Source organism: Delphinus delphis, chromosome 14 (genome assembly GCF_949987515.2).
Source record: "Delphinus delphis chromosome 14, mDelDel1.2, whole genome shotgun sequence".
Lineage (NCBI taxonomy): Eukaryota > Metazoa > Chordata > Mammalia > Artiodactyla > Delphinidae > Delphinus > Delphinus delphis.
In genome coordinates, this window is record NC_082696.1 from 52,213,885 (window position 1) to 52,227,680 (window position 13,796).

General features: G+C 39.4%; 1 protein-coding gene across 5 annotated transcripts in view; it reads left to right on the forward strand.

Moving 5' to 3' along the window:
* Window positions 1-4,005, forward strand: part of ATG5 (autophagy related 5) — a 119,732-nt gene extending 115,727 nt beyond the window's left edge. For 3 of the 5 annotated variants that reach the window (XM_060030166.2, XM_060030165.2, XM_060030167.1), the window contains one exon: window positions 1,800-4,005. In XM_060030166.2, coding sequence (XP_059886149.1) covers window positions 1,800-1,936 — 137 coding nt within the window. In that variant the 3' untranslated portion in view covers window positions 1,937-4,005. The remainder of the gene's footprint in view (window positions 1-1,799) is intronic. The other 2 variants (XR_009521949.2, XM_060030169.2) reach the window with 2 other exon arrangements.
* The last annotated feature ends 9,791 nt before the right edge of the window (window positions 4,006-13,796 follow it).

Here is a 13,796-nt window from a genome sequence, read left to right on the forward strand (position 1 = left end):
AAGTAGGAGGAAGATTCTGAGACCATTAAGGTATTTCAAAGAAATATACAAGAATATAAAGAGAACTACAGCGGAAATGTTTTTAAATATTCTAAGAAAGATTTAATACAGTGAAACCTTGGCAGTCTAGAACTTACAAAGTATGAATCATTCCAGATAGCTGAGGGCTTATCCATTTGAATATCAACATTTTAAAATCTTCTCGAAGTACTAATACTGTGCTTTCTATAGTATTCTGTATATAGCTTAATCTTTTAGTTATAAATGATTCACATCATTATGGAAACCAATCATTGTATTAATACTGTGATCACAACTGTGTAAAAAGTATGTATAGATGCAACAAAGATTGGTGGACAAATCAAAACAATGAGAGAATTTTTTTAAGTTAGTAGTATTATAAGGTGATATCTTTTTCCAAAATTGTTTTAAGCTATGACACAGTGTTTCAGGGTTTTTTGGAGACATTTATTTGGTTATCTTTGGGGTTGATAATATGTTTGTTAGGTCTTTATTTTTGGCATTCTTTTAGCAATTCTCTAGTGTTTTTGTGTCCTCTCATTGTCAATCTGTTGACTGTCACTGCCCAGGACTGTGCTGCCTCTAATAGGGAGTTTAAATATTTCTTTAAAAGGGTCTCTTGTTTCAGGTGCCAGCCAAGCCATTATCACCATACATCATCAGCCCATTTTGCCTAGACATTTGAGCACTAGGGATGCAAAAGTCATTTTGAACAGAGCAGAAAGGAGAAATAGGGTATTTCCTTCTCATACAGTTCCATGAATTCCCTGTTGCCTTGCTGTCTTCTGTGTCCAGGAAGCTGAGAGATTTAGATGTTGTAGATTGAAGAGACTAAAAGAGACAAACCAAGAATTGTGCTAAAGGAGTGATACAAAGTTTCTTGAAGGTTCTTTGTTTTGTTTTATTTTGTTTTCTGTTTTTAGAAAAAGAGTTGGGTTTTACTTTCTTTGTTTTTCTGTAGCAACCAAGCATGCTTCCGTTTTCTTTAAAGATCGTCAGTATATCCTACAAAAATCATAAAAGACACAAAACTAATCTTAAATTTAATTTGTAATAAAATTTGAACTTCAGAGAAGAGTGTGAATTTAAGCAACGTTTTAATTAGCGAATGGGTGTTAACAAAAATCAATCAAGTTTCAGTACTCTGAAACAGAAATCCCTGAGTCAGACTCCCAGTTCCTTCTCATTAAAACTTTTAACTCTTCTTCTAATAGTCCCTAAAATTTTCTCATACATATATGAACAGCTTTATTGAAAATTAACTTACAGCTCCCATCTGTTTTATTAAACATCTTCCTAAACACTGCTCTTATTCTTGATGACTTCTAGACACATTTCTGTTTTGTATGTTTTAAATATGTATTGACCTACTTCACCCACCTGTCATTTTTAATAGCCGTATAGTACAGTTTTTAATGTGTAACTAAAATAAATTTTGGTCAGTGGGTACAATGGGCTGTTTTCTCCACTGTGGTTTCATTAACGTCAATCTTAGGTAAGCACAGTAATTAAGAAAGAATGAATACTTTCACATATAGCAACAGAATTTTTATCAGAATTCATTGTAACCCTCAGGTTTCTGTTTTGGGTGATACATATTGCAACATTTGAACTTTCTCCATGTCCACATTTCCTGCTCAGGAAACAGACCAGGTTTTTAACCTGTTAAAGCAGTAAAATCCATTTAATTCACTGAGGATTCTCAAAGGCAACAGATTATTTTTTCTTCAACTGTTTTGACTCTTATCGATTATTGTTGGATTTCTTTCTTGGAATAGATGGGGGAAAAAAGAATCAAGTGATGATTCATGGAATTGAACCAATGTTGGAAACACCTTTGCAGTGGCTGAGTGAACATCTGAGCTACCCAGATAATTTTCTTCATATTAGTATCATCCCGCAACCAACAGATTGAAGGATCAACCATTTGCTTAAACGGAATCACCGTTAAACAGGATTTACCAGAGCATGTCACCTTTCTGCTTCAATCAGGTTTGGTGGAGGCAGCCTGACCAGAAACACTGCTACAAGCCAAACAGGAAAAAGATTCCATGTCAGATAAGGGCACTTGGGCTGGTCTTACTTTGCATCACCACTGCTTTCCTCCGCTGCCGTCATTAAACCTCAGCTGCGACATGAAAGACTTTACAGGACCACTGCAAGTCTTCTGTTTTCTTGTAAAATATAATGAAGCTGAAGCCTTTGGCCTAAGAAGAAAATGGAAATATGTGCCACTCAATTTGTATTTCTGATTAACAAATAAACAGGGGTATTTCCTAAGGTGACCATGGTTGAACTTTAGCTCAAGGGAGTGGAAACATTGGTTTAATTTTCAAGAGCATTAGACTTAAGAAAGTAAAAGAGAAATTCTGTTATCAATAACTTTCAGTAATTTTTTGTAAAAGATCAAATTACAGTAAACCCATCTTTCCTTAATGAAAATTTCCTATGTTTACAGTCTGTCTATTGGTATGCAATCTTGTAACTTTGATAATGAACAGTGAGAGATTTTTAAATAAAGCCTCTAAATATGTTTTGTCATTTAATAACATACAATTTTGTCATTTTTCCAGTACTTTCTGACTCACATACATTAGATCACTGTTTTCACTGTGTGTTACCTTTCAGTCTGGTCATCATTGGCATGGAATGGGTGTAGGGCATAGGATAACTTGTCTCAGGAGCTGTCATAGAATTTCTTGCTGCCGATTTTTCAATCTGTGTTATTTACACCAAAAGTATAAATAATGTTGCCATTTATCATTGCTGTTTTATCACTGTAAATCTGTCAAATCATAGTATCTTAAGCATCTGTATAATTTTACATTTTTTTTTGGAAAAACCCATTCCTTTTCAAGCTAGTGTTTTTCATTGGCCTCAGGTCTAATGTTTCACGGTGGTCCCTGGTAGCCAATCTTTGAAGTTTAAAGATTACCGATCTCCAGACTGCAATAGCTTTTCCTTAACTTTACCAAAAATATTCAGAGGTTACTAGAGTTCTTATTCAAATAAGGAAATTTTTGCTGCACTTTATTACCACGCTGCTGGGATTCTACCAGCTGAACGTACTTGTGCATTACACTTTGTTTCTTGTGAGCTAGCTTGCTGTTCATATTGAATGTTGACCCGTTTGAGTATGCTAAAAGACAGTATCATACAATAATGGTTTTAGATTCCAAAATAAAGATGAATGTTTTTCTCATAAAAAAAAAATTGTACGAATGTGAAGTGAGATCCAGCTAGTGCTCACTGCTTCCTTTTTCCTTTTATGATTTTCACTAATCAGCAGACTTATCCACAGAATGAGATAAAGTTAGTCAAAGATCAAATATTCTGGAATGGAAAGTATACACCTCAATCAAAAAGAAAAACACAGGATACCAATATGATCAGAGAAAAATAGAAGCAAGTAGCAAATACTTGGCTAATGTCAATAAAATGAAAAGCGCCGTTTTAGTAAGGCGGAAAAAATAGTAATATTTCAGGTACTTAAGGATTAAAAATCCCACTGACTTGTATTTTTTCAAAAGAGGTTGATCTGAATATGATTGTTCACATTAAAAGTGTTTATTCATCTATTCAGTTTGGGGATTTTCCCTCTTGATGTTTTGACAGACTGATGTGAGCTTCAGTGAGCAAAGGGATCAAAATGCCAGGAGTGCTAAGCTGTGAAGAAGATAAGTGTGGTAAGAGCAGTAAGCCTTAGTAGTTTTCACAGACAAGACCAATGCGTGGTCTCTGCAGTGGGCTCAAGTGAGCTACTGATCTTTACTTCCAGATTTGAAAGTAAGTTTTATCAAGCCATTTCCCATTTTTACCTACTTGTTCATTATTACACCAGCATCATAACTGTATTACTCTACTCTAGTCCCAGGTAAGTCAAGCTTCTGATACCCAGAGAAAGAATAAAAACAGAAATTAGTGCTGGCTTAAATATCTATTTTTGTTTCTTTTTATTTGAATATTTAAATTTTATGGTTTATTAAAAAATTAAATTAATTTTGTGTCTGTCTTTATTTCTAGAAGTTGAAAATGAAATTTACTATAAATCAGGTTACCTATTGGGGGAATCATTAAAATTTCCTTATTCTTACACCTGTCATAAAAGTTTCTCGAAGAAATAACCGATAGGAGGGTTAAAGGAGAACATATGAAAGAAAACTGGAGAGGACCACAAATCTCAGTGTGCTTGTTTAACTCATCCTCGGCAGTGAGCATCCTAAGGAAATGAAAATGTGTTCTTAAGTTATTGGCATTGTTTAACTAGGAAGGAATAAATTCAGCCTAAATAAAGGAAATCATTGCTTGTCCTTCATAATGTTGTTTTTCACTTGGATGGCCCAAGTTCATGGATAGAGTGAACTGATAAGGACTTTATGTATCTAAAGACCCAAAGTAGCTTGCTCATAGTTAAAGCTGACCTACTAGTCTTTATAGCATGGTGATGTTCAGAACACATTGTAGTCCGTCGGACGTGAACGCAGGATGGGCTGCTCCTGTTATGTTTATTCCCCCATTCACTGGAAGCTAGGTGGGAATGGATGGTTTGCTAAGAAAACAATATACAAGATGTGATATTGAGTGACACTTACTTTTAATGGTAATCTTTCTAGGATATGTTTATATTTTGTAGGCTCTATGAGGTTAACATTTTTTTCTTTCAATTTTCAGAAATATGGTTTACATGGGTCATGCCCAAGAATGACAGTCTCATGTTTTATTTATCATACTGTTGATATTTAGGTCTGAGGTAAGTTGGGTTTCCTTTTAGATGTGCCAACACAGTTGAAATAGAAGTGTAGGATCTTGGAGTATGATAGGAAAAAATCAAGTATGACAGTATTTATAGTCCATTCCATTCATGGTCAATCACTGGCGTGGAATCAGTCAAAATACTTACCTGTCTCTTGAGTTCTGTCATCCACTTAAGTTTTTATAAATACAGTCATCTCTTGGTCTGAAAGTATTAAAAATTACCGACACAGGTGTTGGAGAGAAGGACGTCATGCCTCTTTTCAAGTAATTTGAGATTAAATGATTCTTTGTAATAAAAATGCATTTACCACATAGATTTATTTGTCCAGTTTTCTCAAACATGAATTACAGATTTGATTCTCCACACTTATTGGCAAGTGTAATACTACTATGGAATCTTAGTAGTCACAATATAGGAACCATAGAGTGAAAAAGCACTCTACTTTTAGATCCTGTAGGTGGTTCATTAAGTATTTAAGTTTTTTAATATTTAACTATTCTTGTCAACTGACAATATGTTGGAATGATCACCAGTGAGATAAAGACTAATCTGAAGATTTAGAAATGTCAACATGTTTCAACATACTAATTGATTCTTCTGAAAGTGATGAATTTGGCTTTCCCTCTATAGCTTCCCCACCCCCATATCACAAGAATAAATAAAGCACAACCAGGCTTTTTCCTCTTTGTTTACCATGGTTCTTAGTCGAGTGTCTTGCACATAGTTGGTGCTTTGCAACTATGTATAAAAAAGAAAAAAACAGGATTATTTAATGATGCTTTAAAATCAATGCTGTGTTTTCCTGTTAAAAATACCAGCTATAAAAATAGGAAGGACCTTGTTGTTTAGAAATCAATATACAAAGTGCAGTGAGTGCAGGTTTGCAGTACTGGTGAAGACTGGCTTACTCAAATTGGCTACTTTCAGCAGGAACCACTGTGGATCGGAACCTTGCATCAGTCCACGTTCATTTTAGTTGTAGCATAGACCGCAGCACAGATCTTCTGTTTCAACATCACTGTAATTTAAGCAGCCCCTAAAGTTTGAGCTATTCTCATCAAGCGTCTAGAGGTATTTATTAATTCTGGCCTTTTCATAAATGAGTGGTTTGTGTCTTGCTTTTGCCTTTAGACCTTACTTCTGAAAATGTAATACATGTTTAGCAAGGGAAATGTGTTAGACCTGTGAGCAGGGTTCTTCAAACTGAGGTAGACTCTTAGGACCAAGTTTATGAAAAGCTTTAAGAGAAATATTTGTCTTTCAGTCTTATATTCAGTGGAAGAGGTATCTGCTTCATGTATCATTTAGAAAATACTGATGAACTTTTCCTTCGTAATGTTTACTGTGGTTTATAATAAATATTTGTATGCTATTTGTTTCTCACACTGAGCACAAACTCCATAAGAGCAGAGACCAGGTCTGTTTGGCGCAGGATTGTATTCTCAGGACCTAGCACTGTGCTGCAACACAGCGGACTATATACTACATACTTGTTGAATAAAAGGTTGGAAAAGTCTGTGTAGTATATCTCCCTTTTAGACTCCAAAGCATAGTGATACATTAAAGACTTTGAGAAATTCTAAGGTTAAGAGCCCTATTTGATCTAGCATTTCCCAAATTTTCTTGATTATAGGATTTTTCCTCCAGTACCACATCATATTGAACTCTAGTTTGGGGAATACTACATTAAATCGTTACATCCTAATGACCTAGGGTTTAGAGCGTAAGCCTTATCCCACTTTCTCTGACAACTCCATTTGAAAGTATCTCTTAAGCTTAGGACCCCTCCAAAAAATATCTCGAGTCTATTCATGCCATCCTCTAGCTATGTTCCATTTTTGTCAGTATCATTCCTGAAATTCATTCACCAAGTGTATAATGAGTAATATATGCCAAGCTATGTGCAAGAAATACAATAGGTTAGAACTTGTCGTGGTAACGCTGGGTGGACGGTCTGGGTGCACAGCAGTGCCATAATTTGACGGCACATACAGAGTAAGATGTGGTCAAAGGGCTGGAAACCACAGGGTCTCTTTACAAGACTTCCATCCCAGTATAAAAACTAGGCAAATGGTCAGTCCTTAGGTGTGAAAGTAAGCAGGAATCAGGGGTGAATAATTGCTCTCAGGGTACCTCCATTAAGGTAGGCAAAAGAGCCATGGAGCTGCAATGCGGCATTCCAGGGAACTAATTACCAGAGCTCCAAATGGAAAGGCCAAGCAGAGAGCCTGGCTCCGCAGATGGGTGATTTTCTGTGGCACTGGTACATGTGGCAGGCGTTTCTTATCTCTAGGGAGACACTGTACTTGTTTGGGATGTGGTGACTGTATCTTTGTGCTGTCTAGTGCACATTTTCCAAATAAGCTATGTTGCTGAAAGCTTAAATCCATAATTTGGACGTTGATATTCTTGTTACTCAAAACTGTTGGGTTTTAGCTTTCTTTTACAGAGACAGTAACTCAGTGACCTGTTACCTGTATCTGATCTGTTGTGTGCAGGCCTAGAGAAAAATTTCGTGCCCTGACTACTAGCCTTTTTCTGCGTAGGCCATCTCAACCATGCCCCCCTTAAGAATTTGGTCATTCCTAAGTGCCTGTATTTCAATAGTTCCCTTTGTCATGGTTTTGAAATTAATTATCATGTAATATGAAATGTCAACTTACCTGATGTCTCTGATGTTCCATAGTGATGCTAACATTCAAGTGTGACACAGAAAGTTATTGATGATACTGCTGACGTGTGAAGGTATCAACTGGAGCCAACTTTAGATGAGGGCTAGCCAGGTGGGGGCAGGGGTTGGGGAGGAGTATATATATATAAGCAAATCAGGTAAAAGTTAAGTTACTTTGGGGTTGTACCATGCATGAAACATTCGAATAAAAAAATAGAAATGCCAGATAGGTTGTGATTAGCTGTAGTTCAACTCTAATTCAGATGCATGGTGGACACTTCTCATTCTAGGCAGAATGAAGACCATGCCTTAGTCTTAGAGCATTTAGGATATCTTAGTAAAAACCAAGTCTGATTGCTAATTCTGTGTTCCGCATATTCTCCCAAATCTTAAAGAATTCTACATGATTCGTCTATTCAAACATTTGTTGAGCAAGTAGGGTAGTGGATATTTTGAGAGAAAAGACATGGTCTCTGACCTTAAGGGACCTCTGTAAGAGGAGAGAAGACAAAAGTAACTACAACATAATAGTTGGATATTGCAATGAGAACATACAAATAAACCACTATGAGAAAAATGGAGCTGAGAGAATGATTTACTTTGAGCGAACTAGATGTTATCTTGCTTGACCTCTCAGAAGCATTTGACAGTTCATCACACCTTCATTCTTGAAACACTTTCTTCACTGGACACCACACCCTCCTGGTTTTCCGCCTACCTCAGCCCCTTTCTCAGTTTTCTTTGATGATTCTTTTCTTCACTCCTAAATGTTGCAGTACTCTAGGGCTCAGGCTTTGGTCCTCTTCTCTAGCTACACTCAGCATGTGAGCTCATCCTGTGGCTTTTAACACCATATGTTTTCTGCAATATTAACTTCTCATGAGTTCCAGACTTCTACCCAACCACTTACTTGACAACCATCTTAGATGTCTAATAGTTCAAATTTTATTGAGTCAAAGCAGAACTCTTGATTTTCTGCCCGTACCTGTAGCTCTCTCTTTCCCATCCTAATAAATGCAACCCAGCCCCAAAGCCTAGTATCTTTTTTTTTTTTAATTTATTTATTTTTGGCTGTGTTGGGTCTTCGTTGCTGCGTGCAGTCTTTCTCTAGTTGCAGCTAGTGGGGGCTACTCGTTGTGGTGGCTTCTCTTGTTGCGGAGCATGGTTCTAGGCGCACAGGCTTCAATAGTTGTGGCTCGTGGGCTCTAGAGCGCAGGCTCGGTAGTTGTGGCGCATGGGCTTAGTTGCTCTGCGGCATGTGGGATCGTCATGGAGTAGGGCTCGAACATGTCTCCCCTGCATTGGCAGGTGGATTCTTTTTTTTTTTTTTTTTTTTCTTGCGGTACGTGGGCCTCTCACTGTTGTGGCCTTTCCCGTTGCGGAGCACAGGCTCCGGACGCGCAGGCTCAGTGGCCATGCCTCACCGGCCCAGCCGCTCCGCGGCATGTGGGATCTTCCCGGACCGGGGCACGAACCCGTGTGCCCTGCATCGGCAGGAGGACTCTCAACCACTGCGCCACCAGGGAAGCCCGGCAGCTGGATTCTTAACCATTGCGCCACCAGGGAAGTCCCCTAACCTAGTCATCTTTAATTTCTTTCTCCACATCCGTGTCTAGTCCATCAACGAGTCCTAATGAGTCTACCTTAAAATATACCCTGAATATATTTTTTTTACCACCTCCACTGTTTCCACCAAAGTCTCAGCAATCATTGTCTCTCCTGGACTACTTAACAGTAGCCTCTTATCTGGCCTCTCCTTAAAACATGTGACGTCATGGCAGTTCTTTGATGAAAACATTCCAGTGTCTTTCCAGCCCACCAAAATAGATCTAAAGTTACCAAGTTCTGCTTGATCTGATCCCTGCTTCTGACCTCATCACTCTCTGCCTCCACTACTTTATTATGTCTGTACTGGCCTCCTTCCCCACCTTGTCCTTTAAATACACCAAGATGGTTCTCCCTCTGGGGATTCTGCATGGCTATGTAGCTAACAGTTATTGAGTGTTCCAGGCACTGTTCTAAGTGCTTTTCAGGTATTAACTCATTTAGTTTCAGAGCTGTATGAGATAGTTACTGATATTATCCCCATGGGGAAACTGGGGCACAGGAAAATTAAGTTACTATACTAGCATCATGAGGTGGGTAATAGATCTAGGATTTAAACCCAGGTGGAACGGGCCAGGTCCACACTCTCACCCACTTTCTGCAATTGCCTTAGCTTACCTTTGGTCTCACAACAGAGTGTAAGCTCCATGAGGGCAGGGATATTCTTCTCTTCATCCTCTTACCTCTAACGATGCCTGACATATTGCAGGGCCTTATTGAATATTTGTTGAATGCGTAAGTTTCTAAAGCTTCTATTTGAGTAGGTTAGGAAAAGCCTCATTGAAGAAGGCTTTTGAGCTGGAACTTGAAGGGAAATTCTTTTTTCAAGAAATTTGGAAAAGAGGGAAGGAAAGTGAGATACGGATATAGATATTCATACAGAGAGAGGTATATGAATAAAACCTCAAAGATTGTCTAATTGGGCTAAGTCACTTGCAGGAGAGAAGGAAAGATATGACAGGAAAGGTCTGTTCTGAGAAGATTATAGAAAGCCTTGAGTACCAGGCTAAGGAGATGAGATTTTATTTGGTGTGCAGTGAGAGCCACTGAATATTTTTAGTAGTTAGATCATATGTTTAGAGTAACTTTTTGAGATGATGACTCTGGTAACATCTTGTAGAGAGGTTTAGTATAGGCTGAGTCTGGGAGACCAATGAGAGAAAGGCTGCCATGATCGAGTCACTAACATCTCTTGACTATCACAGTAATCTCAAAAATGGAGTTCCTGCATCCACTCCTGGCCCTGCAATTCCTTTCTCCATCTGGCAGCCAGAAAGATCATTTAAAGCTTCAGCTCAGGTCTTATGATATTGTGATTTATAATAAGAAATACATATTTGGTCTTTTTGTCCTTTCTGGCCCAGAGCTCCTAAAACTGGGAATTTCCTAGTGATGAGAGCAATCACGATATCTTTCGTTATGTTATTGATGACTTTTGAACCACACCTAAAGATGGGGGCTGTTTGCTGGGAGAACCAGTCATGTGATTAGAGGTTTGGAACTTTCAGTCCTACCCCGCCTTGACCTCTAGGGAGGAGAAGAGAGGCCGGAGCTTGAATCAGTCACCATTGGTCAATGACTTAATCAGTTATGCCTAGTTAACGAAGCCTCTGTAAAAACCCAAAAGCTTCCTCAAGCTTCCTCGTGGGTGAATTCATGGACATTTGGAGAGAATGGCGCCTCTTCCCACATACCTTGCCCTATGTACTTCTTTTATCTGGTGGTTCCTGGTTTATATCCTTTAATAATAAACTAGAAAACAAAATGTTACTCTGAGTTTTGTGAGGTGTTCTAGCGAATTAAGTGAAAAGAAGCGGGAGTTGTGGAACCCCTGGTCTACAGCTCTTGGTCGAAGGCCAGGCAGCAGCGCGGGTTGGCGATTGGGGTCTGAGGTGTGGCCGGAGGGAGGAGGCAGTCCTGTGGGACTAAACCCTTAGTTCTGGAAGGTGATGCTATTTCTGGGCAGATGTGTCAGAATTGAGTTGAATTGTAGGATTCTCTGCTGGTATCTAGAAAATCGCTTATTGGTGGTGTGGGGAACATCCCCCTCCCTGGACTTTGATGTTGGTACAGAACCATTTTAGGTCCATTTTCTCCTCTGCTTGAAATCTTGAAATGGCTTCCTGTTGTCTTTAAGGAACTCCAAAATCTGTACTATACACAGGCTTTGCAAGATCTGGCTTCTCCCCAATAGATTTATTCCCCATTACTCTTCCTCTTCATGATCCAACCATACTGTACGTCTTTCAGATTCTCAAAGCATGAAGCGCTCTATTAATACAAACTCTTGCCTCGACTATTCTTTCTCTCTGGAATGTCCTCTCCCACCACCCGCTTTTGCTTGCTAATTCCTACTTATCCTTTCTCTCGGTTCCTCAGGACTTTCCTCTGTAACTGCACAATCCCTTCTTGGTAGGGTTGCTGATGTAGCAGATTAAAATACAAGATGCCCAGTTAAAGTTGAATTTCAGATAAACAAGAACTAATTTTTTAGTATAAGTATATCCCTTGCAATATTTGGGGCATACTTCTACTAAAAAAATTTAGTTGTTTATCTGAAATTTACCTTTAACCAGACATCTTGTATTTTAACTGGAAACCCTGCTTTCCAGCTAGATTTGGTTATTCTCTCCCCTAGCTCACTCTTTACTTTTCCTCAGTATTTATCTCCCTTGTATTCATTGATCCACATCTGTGGTACCTGATAGGCTGTAAGTACCATGAGGGCAGGTGTGAGTCTCTTTGTTCACCAATGCCTAGCACAGTGCAATAGCATGTCATAGGCCCTCAATAAATATTAAATGAGTGAAAACAATAAGAGGCTATTAGAGTTCTAGAGGGAGGCCAGGACTGAAGATACTGTCTGGGAAGTTTTCTGCGTGGAGGTGACCTTTGAAGCAGGAGCAAGTGGAGGAAGGGAAGAACACAGCAAAGGTATGGAGTGGAAAGAGAAGACCCTGGGCTAAGCTGAGGGGAATGCCCCTGCTTGGGTGGCAAAAAGAGGAAGAAGGGCCAGAGACAATAGAGCCAGAGAAAGAATTCATAACCTGCAGAGGGATCTAGGGAAGTCACAGGGACCGGGCCTTTGGATTTGGCAGTTAAATACTTGGGACCTTCAAGAGAGCTAATTCGGGTCTGATAGCTGTCAGGTTGCATGCAGACTAATCTTGAGAAATTTAGTGATGGGGAAAAAAAAGGGTGTAGCTGAGCTGTTAACATGGTGGAGAGAAAATGTCTGTGTGTGTGCGTGTGCGTGTGTGTGTGTGTTTTATGCATAAGGGAGACCTCAGTGTGTTCATAGGTGAAAGGGGAGGAATCAGTGGAAAATGACAGTGGTCATCCTGGAGGAAGGAGTGATAGATGGTCTTGGAGCAAGTGGAGGGGGTGGACTCAGAAAAGAGGAAGGATGTTTTACAAGTAAGAGGAGGAGGGTGGGACCAGTGATTATTAATTACAGTCATTTCTGATAAGTGTGACTCTCTGGTCTCAAAAAATAAAAAAGTCACCTTGTCCTTATTACTAAAGATTATATCCAGTGTTCACTAAGGAGTATAACCTGAATTTGAACATGATTAAGGTTTCTTAGCCCAGCAGCTTTTCCAACTGTGACAAGCATAGGAATCACTGCCTGTTTAAATGCAGATTGTGAAGAGGAGGTGGGACAGGGCCTGATGTTCTGCATTTCCAACAAACACCCCAGGGATGCGGTTGCTGCTGTCTTAGACCTTCCATCTTTGCTTCCAGGATGCTTTTTTTTTTTTTTTTTGCAATGGCAGCTGAATGTAAACGTTTTACATTGGCCTAACCTTGTAATGGAATTTATGTGAGAAATACTGAACACCCTTTCTTCTGAAGTTAGCTGAAATAAGGTTGAAATACATCTTATCACAAATGTGTTCTAGTTTTAAAGAACTCAAAATGCTCATGTGTATCTCAAACATTAATTTTCTCAGTACTAAGAAAGGTTGTCTTCAGAATTTGAAACCATATTGTTTTGGAATATTAGAAAACGAAATTGCTTAAAAGCAGAATGTGATCTTGATGAAATATTTATCTGTAGTGAATTATTATTATTTAAATTTTATTTTATTTTATTTATTTTATTTTTGGCTGCGTTGGGTCTTCGTTGCTGCACGCGGGCTTTTCTCTGGTTGCAGCGAGCAGGGGCTACTCTTCATTGCGGTGCGTGGGCTTCTCATTGTGGTGGCTTCTCTTGTTGTGGAGCACAGGCTCTAGGTGCACGGGCTTCAGGAGTTGTGGCTCACGGGCTCTAGAGCGCAGGCTCAGTAGTTGTGGCGCATGGGCTTAGTTGCCCCGCGGCATGTGGGATCTTCCTGGGCCAGGGATCAAACCCATGTCTCCTGCATTGGCAGGCGGATTCTTTTTTTTTTTTTTTTTTGTCGTACGCGGGCCTCTCACTGTTGTGGCCTCTCCCGTTGCGGAGCACAGGCTCCGGACGCGCAGGCTCAGCGGCCATGGCTCACGGGCCCAGCCGCTCCGCGGCATGTGGGATCTTCCCAGACCGGGACACAAATCCGTGTCCCCTGCATCGGCAGGCGGACTCTCAACCACTGCGCCACCAGGGAAGCCCTATAGTGAATTATTGATCAGTTATTTTTTTGAGGGATATACTGTTTGTTGATTCAAAGGGACCTCTCAATCTTTTCTACAAGTGTTTTTAGGGTATTAGTATGATTCATTATTAATGGTCTAGATATACTTTTTAAATGTTAACATTTAGCA